Here is a 21,738-nt window from a genome sequence, read left to right on the forward strand (position 1 = left end):
AGTGGACGTGGTATGTGCTATCCTGTCTATGGGATGGTGCATTTAAAAGATTCATTACTACTAATGAAAAAAAATGTAGCGGGTTTCCTCTCTAAGATTACATGTTAAAATTACCATAATATGTTTGACATCCAATAGCCGATGGTTTATAAATCAATGCGCTCTACCACTATCGTTAAAGAAAACAAACATTCAATTTTTAACCCTGCACTGCATAGCTTGGTTTTTTAGACGGTCCTCAAACCTGTAGTTTAAAAATAATACAAGTAAAACGTCCACATTGTTACATTAATGTTTTATTGACGTCATTTTGCAATGCCTTCATTGAAGTTCACGGGTTTGGCAAGGAAACGTTGGCGGAATTTCTTTTGAAAGGATATAATCACCTGAAAAAAATAAAATAAAATAAATAAAGTGTGTGTTGGTGTACAAGCATTAAAGCATATCCGGGAACGGGACGTAGCTTAGTGGTAAGGCAATCGCTGGATGCGCGGTCGGTTTGGGATCGATCCCCGTCGGTGAGCCTATTATACTGTATCTCGTTCCAGCCAGTGCACCACGACTGGTATATCAAAGGCCGTGGTATGTGCTACCCCGTCTGTAGGATGGTGCGTATAAAAGATCCCTTGCTGCTAATCTGAAAGTATAGCCCATTGCGTGGCGGCAGCGGGTTTTCTCTCTCAGTATCTGTGTGGTCCTTAACCATACGTCTGACGCCATATAACCGTAAATAAAATGTGTTGAGTGCGTCGTTAAATAAGACATTCCATCCTTCCGTCTATGTGAATGTGCATGAGCCAGGCAAACGTTCACTAAAAGCCACAATTGTTTACAGTTGGTCTGATGTTTGAACTGTATAGTACCTTTTAGTCCCACGATTTGGTAGTCAAACCTAGAAATACCAGGTCTGGCTCATGGACTAGTAAAAGATCCCCTTGCTGCACTGAGAAAAAATGTAGCGAGTCAGAATTACCAAATGCTTGACATCCAGGGGGCAGGGGGGCCGTGGGACCCCAACTCCCTGGAAATGTTTACCTTTTCGCTTATTAATAACATTAAAAAGGTTCCTGTGTCATATCCCACTACACAGGTGCCACCCCCCCCCCATACCCCCCCCCCCCCCCCCCCCCAATACAAAATCCCGCCTACGCCACTGACACGCCAATGAGTTCATTCAATGTTAAAGATATTGTCCTGAGTTTGTAGCCATTGTGGTATATTTGCGATAACAGAGCCTTGTTGGCAATGGCGTAGCCAGCATGAGGAAGACGAGGCGCTTGCCTCGTCTGGAATTTCCCCATATTTATTTTATTTTTCCTATGACACTGATATTTATTTTACAGGTCTGGGTTTACCTCGGCGTTTTGTTTCTTCTCTGACTACGCCCCAGGTTGGCGACTACTATTTCACACTAAATAAAATTTCTTGTTTAGAATATCAGTGTCTGTATATCGAATGTCTTTGCAGTCGTATACTAACGTTTGTAGCACTCAGTTTTCACTTTAATTCGTGATATATGTTTTTTTCGCATGAACTTATTGGGAGGTAAAATCCGGTTTTGGGCTACTACAAACATTAGGACAACAACAAACACCTTGTATATACAGACACTGATATTTTAAATGAGAAAATGTATTTAATTTCTATGTTACGTCATCGAAAAGGCTCTATTGATCGGAAACATTTTACAATGGTTGTAAACTGAAGACTGTCCCTTTAAAATGAGTGGCTAAACACACAATATATATCAACCAAACCATGACCCAAAAAAATACATACGAATACTACAACACCTTCCCCAAAACGTATTAAATTTTCTTTCTTTCTGTTTTGTGTGCGTTTTGAAATGACGGGATGTTTTTTACAACACCCCAAAACAAATTGTGGAACTGTTAAATAACATTTCATACATTCATTGTCCAGGTAAGACTTCTTTCACACCAAACACTGTCATATTTATCACCAATGGCAGGACTGGTATTAAAGGGGTTATTAAAAGTCATGTGCATTACAAACTTTGAGGGGTTTGACGTAGCCCAGTGGTAACGCGTCCGCCTGATGTACGGTACGTTTGGGTTCGATCCCCGTTGGTGGGCCCATTTGGGCTATTTCTCATTCAAGTCAGTGCACAAAGACTGGTTATCAAAGAATGTGGTATGTGCTATCCTGTCTGTGGGATGATGCATAGAAAAGATCCCTTGTAGCAGGTTTCCTCTCTAAGACTATATGTCAAAATTACCAAATGTTTGACATCCAACAGCCGGTGATTAATAAATCAATGTTCTCTAGTGTTGTCGTTAAACAAAACAAACTTTTTCAACCTTTGACCCTACCGGATGATATTTGGCATAGAGATACCCACAATACATACTTGTCAACAGAATCAAGGGGATGTATCCGTTGTAGGCGTGTTGGTCGTAGTTTTAATTACGGTAGGCGTGTTGCTCGTAGCTGTACCTACGGTAGGCGGAGGCGTGTTGGTCGTAGTTCTAATTACGGTAGGCGTGTTGCTCGTAGCTGTACCTACGGTAGGCGGAGGCGTGTTGGGCGTAGTTCTAATTACGGTAGCCGTGTTGCTCGTAGCTGTACCTACGGTAGGCGTAGGCGTGTTGGTCGTAGTTCTAATTACGGTAGGCGTGTTGCTCGTAGCTGTACCTACGGTAGGCTGAGGCGTGTTGGGCGTAGTTCTAATTACGGTAGCCGTGTTGCTCGTAGCTGTACCTACGGTAGGCGGAGGCGTGTTGGTCGCAGTTCTAATTACGGTAGGCGTGTTGCTCGTAGCTGTACCTACGGTAGGCGGAGGCGTGTTGGTCGCAGTTCTAATTACGGTAGGCGTGTTGCTCGTAGCTGTACCTACGGTAGGCGGAGGCGTGTTGGTCGTAGTTCTAATTACGGTAGGCGTGTTGCTCGTAGCTGTACCTACGGTAGGCGGAGGCGTGTTGGGCGTAGTTTTAATTACGGTAGCCGTGTTGGTCGTAGCTGTACCTACGGTAGGCGTAGGCGTGTTGGTCGTAGTTCTAATTACGGTAGGCGTGTTGCTCGTAGCTGTACCTACGTTAGGCGGAGGCGTGTTGGGCGTAGTTCTAATTACGGTAGCCGTGTTGCTCGTAGCTGTACCTACGGTAGGCGTAGGCGTGTTGGTCGTAGTTCTAGTAGGCGTGTTGCTCGTAGCTGTATCTACGGTAGGCGTAGGCGTGTTGGTCGTTGTATCCATTGTAGGCGTGTCCCACATAGCTGTATCCATTGTATGCGTGTCCCACGTAGCTGTATCCATTGTAGGCGTGTCCCACGTAGCTGTATCCATTGTAGGCGTGTCCCACATAGCTGTATCCATTGTAGGCGTGTCCCACCAGGCAGTCTCTATTGTAGGCGTGTTGCTCGTAGCTGTATCTACGGTAGGCGGAGGCGTGTTGGTCGTAGTTCTAATTACGGTAGGCGTGTTGCTCGTAGCTGTACCTGTTATGTATTTAAACATACATGCAAGTGTTACAATTTAAACAGTCTGATGTGACTCTTTGGTATACGCATTGGTTATCTCCCCTCTGTACTAACTCTTAAATAAAAAAGGAAATAGATATCAGTAGAGCATGGTCACGAATGACTTTGTCCAATGTCATTTTAATATTTAACAACTGGCGACGAGGATAAAACTCCTAAGTAAGTGCAATGGCCAATATTATTGGACACATAGAAGAGTTTAATCCCAAAACTCAAGACTGGGGTACGTACGCTGAGCGTTTAGGCCACTACTTTAACGCGAACAGTATTGACAATAACGAAAAGGTGTCGACCCTACTGTGTCTTATTGGGGCCAACACATACACAATTTTGCGCAATCTCTTGGCTCCGGAGAAGCCTACTGACAAAACATATAAATAGTTAATTGATGTTTAGGCAACACATTTCTCACCAAAACCGCTTGTTATTGCCGAACGATTTAGATTTCGGAAACGAAACCAAGAACATAAAGAAACTGTCACCGATTACGCAGCTGTTTTACGGCAGATGTCGCGATATTGCGAATTCAGTGCAGTGTTAGATGACAATTTGCGTGACCAGTTTGTTTGTGGGTTAACAAGTGAAGCTGCACAGAAACGTTTAATAACTGAGGAAGAACTTTCCTTCAATAAAGCACTAAAGATTGCACATTCTATGGAAACCGCAGTAAAAGATATTGGTGAACTAAAGTTAAACGTGAATCATTCATCAGAAACACCTGTGTACAAAGTACAAAATTATTCAAGACCGCAAAATCGCGCAAATATGCAAAAGTGTCGTCACTGTGGCAAAACTAACCATGCCTGTATAGATTGCTGGTTCCAGAACAGCAACTGCAATTCGTGTGGAAAGAAAGGACATATTTCTACTATTTGTCGAAGTAAAAAGACGAAGTCAGAAAAATTTAAGATGAGTCTACAGAAGTCTAAAAAAGTGCATCAAGTTGATGAATCGAAATCTGATTCTGAATCTGAGAGTGATGAAACAGCATTGTTTTATACAACACAAAAAAATTAAAAGTGATGTCATATGGGTTCATCCCAAAGTTGAGGGTGTTGATTTTCCCATGTAGCTGGACACAGGTTCTGCACTATCCATAATATCCACAGAATTTTATAATAAACATTTCAAACATTTACCATTACAGTCAACAAAAGTAGTAATGAAAACCTACACAGGCGAGAAAATTGAGCCTAAAGGTTTGATAACAGTTGAAGTGGAGCAGAATAGTCAGAAAGAACAACTGGAGTTGTACGTCATTGAGAACGGAGGACCTCCGCTATTTGGACGTTCCTGGTTGGAGAAAATTAAACTAGATTGGATGGAAATCAAGAATCTGTCATCAGTTGACGTGGAAGTTAGAAATGAACTCAAAGATACTTTGGATCGACACAGTGATGTGTTTAAAGATGCACTTGGCACGGTGAAAGGTATGGAAGTGAAATTCAGTATAAATGATGATGCATCGCCAAAATTCATAAAAGCTCGTCCAGTACCATACTCCTTACGTAAACCAGTTGATGATGAAATTGATCGTCTAGTCAAAGAAGGCATTCTTGAATCAGTTGATTTCAGTGACTGGGCAACACCGGTTGTCCCAGTCGTAAAGAAAAACGGTAGTGTCAGGCTATGTTGTGATTTCAAGGTTACCATTAACCCTGTCTTAAATTCAGTCCAGTATCCATTGCCACGGATTGAAGATTTGTTTGCTACACTATCAGGTGGAAAACAGTTCAGCAAAATTGACTTGGCTAATGCATATCAACAACTGAAAGTTGACAAAGAAGCACAAAAGTACTTGGTCATAAGTACACAGAAAGGTTTATTTCGTTATACACGTCTACCTTTTGGAATTACCTCCGCACCGGCTATTTTCCAAAGGACAATGGAACAGATGCTTCAGGGATTGTCAGGTGTCGTATGTTACATTGATGACATACTGATTACAGGAAAATCAAAGACAGAACATTTAGAAAATCTTGAGCGTGTATTGCAACGACTGGAAGATTGTGGCATGAGAGCAAAGAAAAACAAATGTTTCTTTTTCAAGGATTCATTAGAATACCTTGGACACCTCATTGATTCTGAAGGGTTGCATACCACCAAAGAAAAAGTTGAGGCAGTTACAAATGCACCGGTTCCTGAAAATGTGACGCAGTTAAGATCATTCCTGGGAATGTTAAACTACTATCACAGATTTCTACCAAATCTGGCATCAGTCATAAAGCCATTAAATCGACTGTTGGTTAAAGATCAAAAGTGGAATTGGTCAACAGAAGTGAACTCAGCATTTGAGAAAGCTAAAACAATGTTACCATCGTCGAATGTTCTTGTTCATTACAACCCAACCTTACCAATTACCTTGGCTTGTGATGCTTCGCCATATGGAATTGGGGCAGTGTTATCACACATGTGTGACGGCATCGAAAAGCTCATTGCATTTGTTTCCAGGACATTAACAAAAACTGAACAGAAATATGCTCAAATTGACAAAGAGGCTCTTGCGTTAGTGTTTGGTGTGAAAAAGTTCCATCAGTATCTGTACGGTCGGAAATTCACTCTCGTTACTGATCATCGTCCACTCACGAAAATATTTGGTTCAAAAACGGGAATTCCAACATTGGCAGCAGCTCGTTTGCAACGGTGGGCTATTTTTTTAGCCGCTCATGATTATGAAATCGTGTATAAAAACTCTGAAAGTAATGCAAATGCGGATGGACTTTCGCGACTACCACTGAAGTTTGCACCAAATGAAAAATGTCACACCGTAGATATATTCAATATTTCACAAATTGAACGCTTGCCAATCAAAGCAAATGACATTCGGAAATATACCCGAAAGGATCCAACATTATCCAAAGTCTTGGACTTGACCGAGACTGGTTGGTACAAGACACAAGATCCAGCATTACAGCCATACTTCATTCGTAAAGATGAACTTACAATTCATCAAGGTCGCTTGATGTGGGGCATGCGTGTGATTGTACCACCCAAACTTCAATTACAAGTTTTGGAAGAACTTCATAGTGCTCACAGTGGAATTGTGAAAATGAAGGAACTTGCAAGAAGTTACTTTTGGTGCCTAAACTTGATTCTCACATAGAGGATTTCGTTAAGTCATGTGAAGAGTGTCAGCAGATTCAGAAAATGCCGGGACCAGCCCATTGCATCCATGGTCTTTTCCTGATGCTCCATGGAAAAGGTTGCATATTGATTTTGCCGGATCTTTTCATGGCCACATGTATTTAGTTGTGGTTGATTCTCATTCTAAATGGCCGGAAGTGTTTATTATGAAATCCACAACTGCAGAGAAGACTATTGAAATTTTGAGAGGATTGTTTTGTCGTTACGGTTTGCCCTTGCAAATTGTCAGCGATAATGGACCACAGTTTGTTTCAGCAGAGTTCAAGTACTTTCTAGAGATGAACGGAGTACAGCATATTCTTAGTGCTCCTTATCACCCAGCCACAAATGGTTTAGCAGAACGGTTTGTTCAAACTTTTAAACATGCCTTGCGTAAACTGAAGTCAGCGGATAATCTACAACAAAAACTGTCTGCATTTTTGCTCACATATCGAAACACACCGCATTCGACTACATCAGAATCGCCTGCTATGCTGTTGTTGGGAAGACGACTACGTTCACGTTTGGATTTGCTGAAGCCTAAATTGGCAGTAACAGTGACAACATGGTCAAATCAGTGCTCGAAAGGGAAGAAGAAAACAACGAAGTTTCAGTGTAAATCAACCTGTTTATGTTCGAAACTACAGGGAAGGTTCTAAGTGGGTAGCAGGATCGGTAGTAGCCAAAACCGGCCCTGTGTCATATCAAGTTGCAATTTCAAATAACATGATATGGAAACGTCATGTTGTTCAGTTAGTGACGAGGTCTCCATCAGATTCAGTTGATGATGTTGTGCATAGTAGGGGTGTAGTACTGTGTTCTGATGATCATCATAGTGTTATCAGTGAATCAAAAGATGACACTAGCGATGTGCAGTGTCGTTATCCTGTGCGCAGTGATCGGAAACCTCCGACTCGTCTTGACTTATGAAGTTTTGTTTGAAAAAAAAACCCAGTGTCTTAATTACTTTGTTAAAACCTTTATTTAGCATTAAGTAAATGCTTAATTACTTACTATAACATTTATTTGACACTAAGTAAATGCTTAATTACTTTAATATTAACAATTATTTTGCATTAAGTAAAAGCAGTTTCTGAACATATATTCCAAGTGAAGTGAATATACTGAACATTGTGTTATAACTCGATTCCATGAGAACTCTTAAGTTAGTTTTTTATTGTCTAGTTATTTTCTGTTCTTCTATCAAAAGCAAATACTAAGCAGTTGTGTGTAAGCTGTTGTCCATCTTCACATTTAAGCAGGGAGGAGATGTTATGTATTTAAACATACATGCAAGTGTTACAATTTAAACAGTGACTCAGTCTGATGTGACTTTTTGGTATACGCATTGGTTATCTCCCCTCTGTACTATTAAATAAAAAAGGAAATAAATATCAGTAGAGCATGGTCACGAATGACTGTCCAATGTCATTTTAATATTTAACAGTATCTACGGTAGGCGGAGGCGTGTTGGGCTTACTGGGCGCAGTTGTAATTATACCTACGGTAGGCGGAGGCGGTTTGGGCGCAGTTGTAATTATACCTACGGTAGGCGGAGGCGGTTTGGGCTTACTGGGCGCAGTTGTAATTATACCTACGGTAGGCGGAGGCGTGTTGGGCTTACTGGGCGCAGTTGTAATTATACCTACGGTAGGCAGAGGCAGTTTGGGCGCAGTTGTAATTATACCTACGGTAGGCGGAGGCGGTTTGGGCTTACTGGGCGCAGTTGTAATTATACCTACGGTAGGCGGAGGCGGTTTGGGCTTACTGGGTGCAGTTGTAATTATACCTACGGTAGGCGGAGGCGGTTTGGGCTTACTGGGCGCAGTTGTAATTATACCTACGGTAGGCGGAGGCGGTTTGGGCTTACTGGGCGCAGTTGTAATTATACCTACGGTAGGCGGAGGCGGGTTGGGCTTACTGGGCGCAGTTGTAATTATACCTACGGTATATATATATATATATATATATATATATATATATATATATATATATATATATATATATATATGGATAGATGGATGGATGGATGGATGGATATAGATAGATTTAGAGAATAACTAACGAGCTGCAAGGAATTCTGAATTATCTGTCCCGAGTGAATGAATGTTGTTACAATTTTCATTCGCGAGGGACAGATCATTCGTAACTCCTCGTATCGAGATGGTTATTCTCTTTGTTACCCATTGTCAATTTTAACTGATTTTTAATGTAAAAAATCCTCTGCAGTCTACAACAAAGCCATCAGCCATTACGTCATATAATCTTACGCGGCATCATAGCATGATGTCGTTAATTTTTACAGCCAAATGTTTACAGTACAAAATAATACGACTGTAATTGCATTAGAAAATAATAATTTGTATATACATTTGTACTACTGAAGCCGCCGCTGTTTACGAAACAAATGAGTCAAATTTGTCCTATAAATCTTTGTAGATCGTATAACGTATGTGTAATCTGACTCATGAATAGAAACATCTGGGGCGAGTCTAGAGGGGGGTCCAAAGTGTCCGGACCCCCCCTCAAATTTGAGAAGTGCCCCTTTTATTTAGGATTTTAAGGTTTTTTACAAATTTATTTATTCTGTCAATGTATAGAACACTGTAGAATACGTCTGCCAGCGTCCCTGTTGTAGCACTATTATATTATGGTCCATGTGAACCGTGTGTAATTTTTCAATAGTGCCTTTTCATAATGTTATGGTGCCCTTTTTGTTTTGGACCCCACCCCATCAGAAAAGCTGGATCCGCCCCTGAACATAATATGAATGAAAGTGGCAACCAAACATCGTGATTTTTAAGCCAGCAAATCAGTGGCTGTAGAAGCAATCTGCACACTGTGCAGAGATCGAACAATTACCCCGTATATTTGAGCCCATATGGGTAATAAATAAATAAATAAATATATACCTATATACTTATGCTTATTATGTATTGTGTATTGTGTACCAAGTCAAAACAAGGGTGCGAAAAGTTACTTTTATCGTAAACCTGCTAAATGGAGACATTGATAAGATAGGAGGATCGTGGAACTGGGTCCTAATTACGAATGAAAAAGATGGCTACTTGAGTAGTATTATGTAATAGTGACCCAAATCAAACAAATACACGATTACATACAGCGGCGGATGTATGATTTTTCTACAGAGGGGTGCAATGTTTAAAAAAGGCACCTACAGTGTTCAAAAGTATATTAACGTAATCTTCCACAACAAAAATCAAGTTGAGCAAGATATTAGATGTTTAGATGCATTTTATCCATGTGCTAAACATGAATATTTTCGGGGAGGGGGTGAATACGGGCTCCACGAGTCCAAAATATTGGACTTGAGTACCTAAAGGTCAAACTCGACACGGACCCGAGTACCCTTTGATAATACCAGCTTTATGTCCGATGACTTAACCACGACACCACCGATGTTGCTCATTTCCCCTTTATTTATACCCTTTACCGTCTCGCGCATGCGCATAAAGATGTAGTTTGAATTCGTGTGATATGTATGACCAATTCCTAAAGCATAACTCATGCATGGATCAGGGCCACCTCTACCTTAAAGCCGCACACCCTAGTTCCATCCAGCGAAAATAAATTATAATTTGGTTAATCTACAAACCTGTAACACACGTAGATCACGTTTTTATCAAATAGAGTGAAAAAGCAGGTTTGATATCGATAAATACCATGGGAATCCCCATGTCCCAATTGCTTGAAATAATTTTGAAAGTTTGTATTCTGATGTCACCGGTAGATGTCGCTCGAAGCACAACAATGCCTACGTCACGACAAATTTCACAGACTTGGGGTGCGTTCTTTTCACCTCTCCTGGACATGTTCGAACTGTTCTGTCCTGGTTGTATCCCCTCTCCAGATATCGTAGGACTTAGCAAAATTATTGGTTTTAAGGGTTTGTAACGTTTTGTATTGAGATACTTACTTGTCTGAACTTTATTGTTACTGAAAATGTTCACGAACTGTGAAGAAAAATCTCACAAATGAACAACAACAAATCGGATGTTGATTGCGCGAACCGTGCACGAGAAAACAAACCGAACCAAAATGATAACGGTCACGTGGTATACCAACGTCTGTGACATTGAAATGGAAATATCCCGTCTAAAAATAGATTAGACCTTGTCTGCTCCACGGTTTTTTCTCAAACGTGAGTCCGTTTTTCAGAAATACGAAAAATGCATTTTGTGGTGTTACAAACACCAGGATTACCAGGATTACCAAAAAACACTTCAGGTGAATGGAAATGTATATTCTAAATAATAAACGGTAAGTAAAGTGCAATTTTATTTGTGAAAAAAATGGGTTTAATAGCGAAAAACAACGCCGTAATGGTTAACAACTAGCCGTAACTAGGGTGTGTCCCTGTAATAAGAAACAAAATGTATTATTCAAATTTTAAAAACAAAAAGTAGCGCACACAAGCAATAAATGTTTCATTTTGCTTGAATTTGTCCATCGTTTTTGCCAGATTGCAAAGATTTGCTTAGTTTCCCTTCTTTCTTTTTCTGTTTTTTTAAATAAAAGAGGCTTTCATCTTAGAATAATTAGAATGATCATCCATTAAAGGCTTTTGTAGGAGATATCGCTGGCATTATGATATGCGATATCTCCTGCGATATTCTCCTAGGAGATATCGCTTCTTTTTTTTACGTCACCGTGTACGTTTCAGCGCTAAACCTATCATTAGTGACGTCACGCCACTGTCGTTCTGCTAGTTAACGAGTCCACCACCTTCCAAATAATATAGCTACATTGAACCTACATTACTGACATTGTTTACAATTGTCGCAAATGAAAAGAATGCTAATGGATGATAAAAAGAATACCTCCCTCGTATCTTGTGATGTCATAATTTATCAGCACGAGTTGATAAAAGTATATATATACTCGTGCTGATAAAATTAATTATGATATCGCAAGACACTCGGGGAGTATCTTCTATACATCAACGACATATTACGTCCTGGAACATCTCTTTTTGTGATAGAAATTGTTAATAAGGAATCATCACTTACGTTTTGCTTCGGTTCTACTGCATGGCAAAATTGCCAGATATGCAAACAGCCACACCGTGACTAACATCAACGTTTTGCAAGCCATGATTAGACTACCACAGTCTAGGGTGTAGATTGAATTTTATACTACAGAGCAGTGGTGTAGCGTGGGTTTATCAGCGCCCGGGGCATGGCAAGTATTGCGCCCCCTAATCAAAGTGGACCGTTAGCACTCCCCGAGTCCCTTTCACCAGTCCAGAATTTTGCGCCCAGAGCAACCGCCTTCGGTAACCCCACCCACGCTACGCCACTGCTACAGAGAACCTATCCACTTATTAACGGTTATCTAAAATCATTAATATGCACACATGCGTTTGAAATCTTTTTTACTTGCTCATAATACTCGTTTTATTGAATATTATCGGCAGGTGTGGGCGGGTTTGTGTTTTTCTTCTCTTAAAGGGACATACCCTAGTTTTTAAACACTAAGGCATAGTTTTGACTATTAGAGCCGGTTTTTTGATAACTGAAATCATACTTTACTTAGATTTTATTGTTTAGATTATCCATTTCCGTACATTCGAAATGTTTTTGGTCATCCTGTTGTTTTTAATATCACAAAATGCATTTCTCATTTTTTTTTTAACCGCACGTGCGTCTGAGAAGTAACAGTTATGGAGTCGAGTTTCAGTCTATCTTTAAAGGGTATTTCACCATGTCAAAGTCACAGACTCATGTTTCACTCAGTTGTAACTTTATCCAAATATGTTACAGGTTTGTAGATTAACTAAACTTTCTGTTTTAATTTCCATGAGCTGAAACTAGGGTCTGTCCCTTTAAGACTTATTTCATTGAAACGGATCAATGTACGTATATAAAAGCAAATAAGTAATATAAGCTGTACAAATGCTGCATCATTTCTTATCAATATTTATTAAAAGCATATGGAGAGGGTCTTTTTTAAAGGGACATTCCTGAGTTTGCTGCATTGTAAGATGTTTCCGACTAATAAAATATTTCTACGATTAAACTTACATATTAAATATATTTTCTTGTTTAGAATATCAGCGTCTGTATATTCAATGTGTTTCTGGTCGTGTTAATATTTGTAAGAAGCCCAAACTGGATTAAATATTTTTTATGAAATAAAATGAAAATTAATCTAGTACAAATATTAGAACGATCAGAAACACGTTTAATATACAGCCACTAATATTCTAAACAAGAAAATATATTTAATATGCAAGTTTAATCTTAGAAATATTTTATTAGTCGAAAACATCTTAAAACATTGCAGCAAACTCAGGAATGTCCCTTTAAAGGTTCTCAGCATGTAGACCAATAAAACACTTAAGCCAATATGAAACACTTCCAAATTGTAGCCTCGGAGATTAATCATAAATTTAAGATCATCAAAGATATGGCAACAATAAATCGACGGCTAATAACAGCAGTGCGATAAAATAGAAAGCCAAAACACAATCAACAACATGTACCCAGAAACCTTAACCCTGGGGTAGTGCAATGGCAGTCTTTAATATATTGTAGGACACAAGAGACGCGAATAGTTTAGTACATGTATTAATTACCTTTTAGATAAATTCCAGGCGTTTTGATTGGCCAATAGCCAATGCATACCACAAGTACACCGTCTCATTTGCGGGAAAATACAGAATTTGCCAGGGTGTACGAAATGCCACGTGACTTACTCAACTGGTTGTGCGAAAATACAAACTGCGGATGAGACCGACGAAATTTTCTCCAACACGCCTGCTGATTAAATTTGTTAAAAGATTTAAATTCATTATGAATGGGAATACCACAACTCGGTAAAATTTATTTTTTCTGTTTATTTGAAGATTTCCTGAGCACATTTGGCAAAAATATTTGCTAGATTGTAGTTTTTCGCGTATTAAAATCTAATGCTAGAATACAGCATTGCTTAATCAGCTACCGTGGTAGAACTTGGGCTAATTATCACGAACTTATTTTAAGTAATAACTCGACATGCTTTTTTTACAGATTTTTACACGACAAATATTTTTGTTCGGCTGCGGGTGTTCAATTTTGTTTTCCCGATACGATTACAACATAATCGTAAACGTTTAAAACACGCAAGATAATAAGGCGCTAAGAGTTGTCTCCCATTGCGAAACACGGGTCTCGGAATAAATTCGGGGTAAAACCACTCGGAATCCTTGTTGACACTCAAATAGCTAACAAAAAAGCTGTAAAAACCTTGCATAGTAACTAAGTTATTTGTTTACAAAAGAATCCAATATATTCTGAGGAATTTGATGTTATGTTATTATTAAACTCAAACTCAAAATGTGTGTATACTTTATTTAAAAGTTTGACTGTTATTGTAATTTTAGTTTATTAAAAAAAGATCTAAAAGGTACTAAATTCGTTACGCGCGTTTTTTGAAGGAAATACAGATCTTGGAGGGGCGTACAATCCCGTACGCCGTATCAAAAATCTGCGTAACTAATAGTATATAGAAAGAGATACCATTTATCTTACAACTCGTTGTTTTAAAATGTATCTAACGAGCAAAAGCGAGCTTGATGCGTTTGTAAACAACGAGTTGAGAGATAAATGGTATCTAACGGACACGAATGTAGTATTCTATTTCTTACATATCCTTAAAAACCAGGTTTTAAGCAAATTTTAACATCTTTTTCGATTAAAAGTTATCTATAGCTCTTGTGTTTGTAGCCAACTTACGCGTCACAGACAAATGATTGTCAGATTAACAATACGTCACAGTTTAATCGATTTTGATCGTGCTGTTTTTTCATTGGATATATGGCATTGGTGACCTGGTCATCACCTAGGAGCAGCCAGTCGCATATCTTGAAATTGTTAACAGGGTTAATAAGTATGTGTTATCAAAAATAACGAATGATGTTCTCACCAACGGGTGTGTAAGAAATGGGATATATATATATATATATATATATATATATATATATATATATATATATATATATATATATACCATAACTTGCCCATGATATCCATGTTATAAACCCATGTGATTATTTAGTATATTAACCCGGTTAATAATGGTATGCAAATTTACACGGTCTCTAAATAATGTGTTGCTGTAGATGGGACACTTGCTTACAAGCCAACAAGACCTGTATACCTGAGCGTAACGTTTTCAAAGATTTAGTTAAAATGCGTCACGTCAAACAATTTTGTGCCAATCGTGATGACGTCATATTACAGATGGCGGCGACTTTAGTACTGTGATTTACTAAATATTTAATTAAAATGTTATTTTAGAAGTGTTATAGGATAAATAAAATTCGCTACTCGTGTTTTGTAATATTTAAAATATCAACCTCGTCTAGTTAATCGGCATTTGTCTCGGCAGAGCCTCGACAAATACCGATTAACATAGACTCGGTTGATATTTTCCATATTACAAAATACTCCTGACTAATCATATATATCTATGTATGTATGTGTGTATGTATGTATGTATGCATGTATGTATGTATATACACGTGTTTATATTTATCCAATCAATTACTCATGATATCCATGTCATAAACCCATGTGATAATTTAGTGTATTAACCCGGTTAATAATGGTATGCAAATTTGCAAGTAAACGTTTGTTTTGTTTAACGACACCACTAGAGCACATTGATTTATTAATCATCGGCTGTTGGATGTCAATTTGGTAATTTTGACACATAGTCTTGGGGAGGAAACCCGCTACATTTTTCCATTAGTAGCAAAGGATCTTTTATATGCACCATCCCACAGACAGGATAGCACATACCACGTTATAAAGAGTAAGATTGGTATTTAAGACAAGAAAATAGGCGCTGTATGTCGTACATATGTTGCAATGGCAAAAACCTCGAGACAGTCGACACAGTCCCTTCAATTCAAATTCAAATGTAAACAAAATATTTTCTTACTCACCGGTTGGTGGAAACACCATGTGTTATTTTTGGTTACACATGGTTGTTTGCACACGTACGCGTGTTAACAATTTCAAGACATACGACTGGCTGCTCCTAGGTGATGACCAGGTCACCAATGCCATATGTCCAATAAAAAACAGCATGTGGAAATCGATTACACTGTGACGTATAGTTAACCTGGCAATCATGTGTCTGTGACGCGTAACTCAGCTACAAAAGTAAAGTAAAGTTTGTTTTATTTAACGACGCCGCTAGAGCACATTGATTTTTAATCTTATCATCGGCTATTGGACGTCAAACATATGGTCATTCTGACACTGTTTTTAGAGGAAACCCGCTGTCGCCACATAGGCTACTCTTTTTACGACAGGCAGCAAGGGATCTTTTATTTGCGCTTCCCACAGGCAGGATAGCACAAACCATGGCCTTTGTTGAACCAGTTATGGATCACTGGTCGGTGCAAGTGGTTTACACCTACTCATTGAGCCTTGCGGAGCACTCACTCAGGGTTTGGAGTCGGTATCTCCATTAAAAATCCCATGCCTCGACTGGGATCCGAACCCAGTACTTACCAGCCTGTAGACCGATGGCCTGCCACGACGCCACCGAGGCCGGTCTCAGCTACAAGTGCAAAGGGTTGTAAATATCTTTTAGTCGCTAAAGATGTTAAAATTTGCTTAAAACAGGATTTTTGAGGATATGTAAGAAATAGAATAATACATTCGTGTCCGTTAAATACCATTTATCTCACAACTCTTTGTTTAAAAACGTATCAAACTCGCTTTCGGTCGTTAGATACATTTTATAACAACTCGTGAGATATATGGCATCTAACGGCCACTCGTATTATTTTCTATTTATTTGTAATCGTTTTAATCGCTGTAAAATTTGCTATAAACCTTTCCACTGTAGCACAACGTTAAGCTGTGTGTACATACTAGTATTATATTAAACTACGAGGAAAGGGGGGGGGGGCTCCAAAAACACGTAAAATGGAATGAGAATTAGCCCATTTACTCTAACCAACGGGCCCAGTGGTAAAGCGTTCGCTTGATGCTCGGTCGGTCTAGGATCGATCCTCGTCGGTGGACCCATTGGGCTATTTCTCGTTCCAGCCAGTGTTCCACAACTGGTGTAATAAAGGCTCTGGCATGTACTATCCTGTCTGTTGGATGGTGCATATATTGCTGCTAATCGAAAAGAAGTGGAGACAGCGGGTTTTCTATCTCAGTAGCTGTGTGGTCCTTAACCGTATGTCTGACGCCATATAACCGAAAATAAAATGTGTTAAATAAAACATTTCCTTATTTCATTCCTAATCATCGGGTATCTAGATCAGTCGGTAGGTCGCTCGCCTGCGGTGCCAGCCTACAAGAAACAGAACACAATTGATAACAAACTACGACTTCTAAACGCCAGCAAACAGTACAAGAATATAATAATGAAAGATGAACCGAAACTTACAGATCTTAACCAATATGACACACGGGTGTTTTGGGAACTGTTAAAGGAAAACATAGATGCCTGTAATTCACCACCTTTAGAAACACTTCATCAGTACTTTAAAAATGTAAACAGCAGCTGTGATTCCACTCCCGAACCAGAATAGACAACAGAGTTGGAAAATTGCAGTACATTAAATTCCCCCATATTACAAGAAAAAATACTTACTGTTGTAAAAAACATCTTAAGAATAACAAAGCTTCGGGTTTAGATAAAATAATTAATTAATATATTAAGCAAACTATTGATTGTATAATTCATATATAAGTTAAACTTTTTAATTTAGTATTTGAAAACGGTATATTTCCAGACTCATGGCTAGTTGGTATCAAACAAGTTTATAAATGTAGTGATCAAAATAATCCAGAAAAATATAGATCTATTACATTACTTAGCTGTCTTGGAAAACTCTTTACCGCTGTGTTGAATAATATACTAAAACTGTATATTGAAACAAACAATAATACCATCTGAAATTCAAGCAGGATTCAGGAAAGACTATTCAACAAAAGATCATATCTTCACACTCTATGGACTGATCGAACTGATGAAAGCATGAAAGAGAAAACTTGTTTGTACTTTTTATAGATTTTAGCAAAGCATTTGATTCAGGTTGGAGAATTGGACTTTGGGGTAAATTAATTCAGAATGGTATAAATGGGAATTGTTTTCAAGTAACCTATAATATGTACCAGAACATTAAGTCTTGTGTCAGTGCACATAGTTCATGAACAGATTGTTTTCTCTGCTGTTTTGGCGTTAGACAAGGTGAACATTTATCTACCATGCTATTCTCCTTGTTTCTTAACGATATTGAAGATACATTTAAAAGGAATGACTGCCATGGCATCGGTATAAATGAAATGTTCAGTGATTCCTTAATATGTACGTCAATTGTTATCTTTGTTTTACTCTATGCCGATGATTCGGTACTCCTTGCAGATAATTATCAACATATGTAAAAATCACTAAATGTTTTTGATTCTTATTGCACGAAATGGAAACTGACAGTAAATTGTAAACAGACAAAAGTTTTAATTTTTAATGGCAATAACAAAGATTGTAAAAAAAAAAAAAAAGTATTTTATCTTGGAAATGCGAAGCTTGACAATGTAGAAAGTTACAAATATCTTGATATTATATTCCACAAATGAAACAGATTTACTAAGGCAAGACATAAAAGACTATGTCCTTCGTTGTAAGACAATGCAGATATTATAATATTTCCATACAATGTCAGGTAAAATTATTTGTCCGCGTGGTTTTACCAGTACATTTATATGGTAGCGAAATTTGGGGTTTCGAAACTCTGTCATCAATGGAAAAACTATGTGACCAGTTTTTTAAAATTGTTATTACCTGTGAGGAAATCTACACCACTGTACATGTTATATGGAGAACTTGGGAGTTATCCAGTTTATATCACAGTAACATTAAGAATGATTTTTTTCTGGTATTGATGAATTATTGGAAACATTCCAAGTTATCATTATTAGTCTATTAATTATTACTAAATGATGTGAACAATAATGTTTTTAATCACAAATGGATTATGTTTGTAAAATCAATTTTAGATGATGTTGGTTGTACCTATATATGGTCCTCACAGTGAAAAGATCTATTTCCACAAGGCTTACTGATTAATACTTACAATCATGGTATACTCACGTTAATAATTCATCCAAAGCTTCATATTATAAATTATTAAAAAATACTGTTGCATTTGAGACATATCTCACACTTATAGAGAAAAATCACTGGTGCCCATTACTACGATTTTGATTTTGATTACGATTACGATTGAACTAGGCAGATGGAAAAATGTATCACTAAACAATCGAATGTGTCCATTATGTAAACATTACGACATCGGAGATGAGTTTCATTATAAATTTAAATGTATGTATTTTAAGAATGAAAGAAATCGTTATTTACCCGCTTTCTGCCAATCAAAACCAAATATATATAAATTTTATAAATTATTTAACTTTTAAAAAAACCTGGTGTCCTTGGAAAACTTTCTATATTTTGTAACTTAATTATGAATACTTTCACAATCTTGTCACAATGTGTTAATTGTTCTCTGTAAAAAAAATATCCTCATATGCCTTAGACTACGGCCTGAGTGTAAATAAAGTTCAGTTCAGTTCAGTTCAGTTGTGGGATCGAATTGCCTCAGTTGGCTGATTTGGACTTTTCCCACCCCAGCCAGTGCTCCACGACTGGTGTATCAAAGATCGGGGAATGTGCTATCTTGTCTTTTGGAAAAATACATATGAAAGATGCCTTGCTGTTAATTAAAAAAAAATGAAGCGAGTTTCCTCTCTAAACTACCAAATGTTTGGCATCCAATAGCCGATGATGATTAAAAAACCAATGTGTTCTAGTGGTGTCGTTAAACAAAACAAACTTTAACGTTATGTGTCAAAAATTACCACGTTTGACATCCAATAGCCGATGATGAAAAAAATCGATGTGCGCTAGTGGTGTCGTTAAACAAAACAAGCTACTGGGCTACGTCCTGCCTCTTCACTCAACCGTGTCTCAAATATTGGACCAGCTAAAAGTACGCTCATACTCCGATATATCTGTGACGGTACATGCTCTTAATTTTGTTTTCGCCTGTGGCGATATTAATTGTTTTAGAGGGCCGTGTGCAGTTCCAAATTGCACTTAAGCCCAGATGGGCAACTTGTTACGTGATACCTTTGCGCGACGGTCATCGAGCTTTTCTAATACACACCCAGCGCAGGTGTGGAGGCCATGTGGCTAGTAGTTATGTAATATCTCCGGTAGTGCTGTTTATGGCCAGGGGATTGCTCGCGGATGGCGACAGCCAGTCTGACGATCAGAGATAAATATGCCGGCGTGGTGGTTGTGGAAAATCCACATGATACGTGAGGTACCGCGTTGTACCCCCAGGCGATTTTCGCTGTCTCTGAGAGTTTTGAATAAATAGCTAGGATTTAGATATATCGACGAGAAACATTTTGGAGGTATCCATGGGAACGGTCGTCGTCCACTGAACGATACTGTATTATTTAGACGGTGCTGCCGGTCATCTGACGCAGTAATCTGTAGGCTCACTGTCTTAAATAATTATAAAAAGCTTAACCAGTCATCCTAGAGGACCTAGGTAAACTGTAGGTTATTGTCTTTATTGTGATAGGTACCAGTATTAATTCTGTATTACAAGGTTATTGAATGAGTAGTTAGGGTTAATTAAAAATTAACCAGTTAGGAATAGTGTTGTAATTCCTTTATTAATTAAGTTCCCCTGGAAGCGTTTCTCCATTATCGCACGTGTGTGTGTTAGCGTTTCTCAATTATCACACGTGTGGGTGTTGTGTCACGGTGACGTGATTAGCATATTGTGTAAACTAGACGGTTCACTCCCATAAGACAGACGTCCCATAAGGCAGACATGCCATTTGATAGACAAAACTCTTTATTGGGTTATGTAATGTATCCTGTACACCCCTGACTGCGTTAATGGTATTGCTCCAATCTGCTCAGCAAGCTATGCTGCAGTGCAACAGCAGTCTTAATTAATGAGCTGATTTCATGCAAACAACAGCGAGAGCTTAATTGTAATCTGGTAAATGCAATTAATAAATGTAAAGATACAGTGCTTGGTGGATTTTCCACTGCAATATCTCCATTCAATTCATTTCACTTCAGATTGACAATGTTTTGTTTTTATATCAATGATTACCGCACAGTTATGACAGTACCTATTTAAAAAAATTGTTATATCTACCAATTCCACACAGGCAACTAGGAGAAGTTAATTGTAATCTGCTAAACAGAATTAACAAATGTAAAGATACTGTGTTTTATGATGTCCGTGTTTTTAGAGTTTAGCAACATCTGTATACAATTCATTTCACTTCAGATAGACATTGTTTGTATATCAATGAGTATTATGTCTCTGACGACCAATGTCTTGTATTTCATTGACCATACATTTAAACCATAGCTAAGCACAGAGATAACATAAAAGTTCTTATATATTAACTGCATGTAGCTACCAAAAACAGTCATTCAATTTTTTAGTCATGGCTGGTCTTAGAAGGATAGAATTTGTTCAATCACAAAAAGGTTCACCACAAGTAATATTGGATGGATTTTTATTTGCAAAGAATCGCACCAGAGGGGAAAGTGTTCACTGGAGATACGTGACAAAAACGTGTACCGGGAAATGCACCACTGTCGGCGAATTTGTACGGAACACATCGGAACACAACCATCTTCCAAGTGATCCGAATGTTGCTCGGTTTATCAGCATACTACGGAAGCGAGCAAGAGAAGAAACAACACCTATGCAGCAAATATACAATGATGAGGTTGCAAAGCAAGCATTAGAAACTGTTCCTCATTTGCCTTCCTTTCCCAGTATGAGCAGTGCACTGTACAGACAGAGACGAGTTCTGATACCTGCCTTACCACAGACTAGAGCCGATGTCATCCTAGAAGAACCATGGACACAGACAAATGACGGAAGACGCTACCTGTTATTTAGCGATGGAAATGAAGATAACATGCTTGTGTTCTCTACAGATGAGCGAATCGTAGCTCTACAGGCTGCAGAATCCATTTTTATGGACGGAACTTTCTCTTCTTGTCCAGCATTGTGGAACCAATTATACATCATCCATGCTA

General features: G+C 38.4%; 1 protein-coding gene across 3 annotated transcripts; it reads right to left on the reverse strand.

The window, feature by feature from the left end:
• Positions 1-278: 278 nt before the first annotated feature.
• Positions 279-11,784, reverse strand: LOC121370212 (integumentary mucin C.1-like). Of its 3 annotated transcripts, none has more exons than XM_041495350.1 (3): positions 11,652-11,784; positions 3,122-3,456; positions 279-386 (listed from the first exon to the last, which is right to left on the reverse strand). In XM_041495350.1, exons 1-3 carry the CDS (start codon positions 11,734-11,736, stop codon positions 306-308), a joined length of 501 nt encoding a protein of 166 aa, XP_041351284.1. In that variant the 5' UTR covers positions 11,737-11,784; the 3' UTR covers positions 279-305. The 3 variants fall into 3 exon arrangements, with proteins under 3 accessions (XP_041351284.1, XP_041351277.1, XP_041351269.1); XM_041495343.1 differs by having other exon boundaries at positions 2,372-3,390; positions 11,652-11,775; XM_041495335.1 differs by having other exon boundaries at positions 2,372-3,456; positions 11,652-11,753.
• Between the last annotated feature and the right edge of the window lie 9,954 nt (positions 11,785-21,738).

Source organism: Gigantopelta aegis, chromosome 1 (genome assembly GCF_016097555.1).
Source record: "Gigantopelta aegis isolate Gae_Host chromosome 1, Gae_host_genome, whole genome shotgun sequence".
Classification (NCBI taxonomy): Eukaryota; Metazoa; Mollusca; class Gastropoda; order Neomphalida; family Peltospiridae; genus Gigantopelta; species Gigantopelta aegis.

Excerpts from the sequence above, each read along its gene's own strand:
- LOC121370212 (XM_041495335.1), bottom strand. The coding sequence starts at position 11,736 with ATGGCTTGCAAAACGTTGATGTTAGTCACGGTGTGGCTGTTTGCATAT. Across the intron at positions 3,457-11,651 it reads CAGTAGAACCGAAGCAAAAC|GTACAGCTACGAGCAACACG; the intron begins GTAAGTGATGAT and ends AATACATAACAG.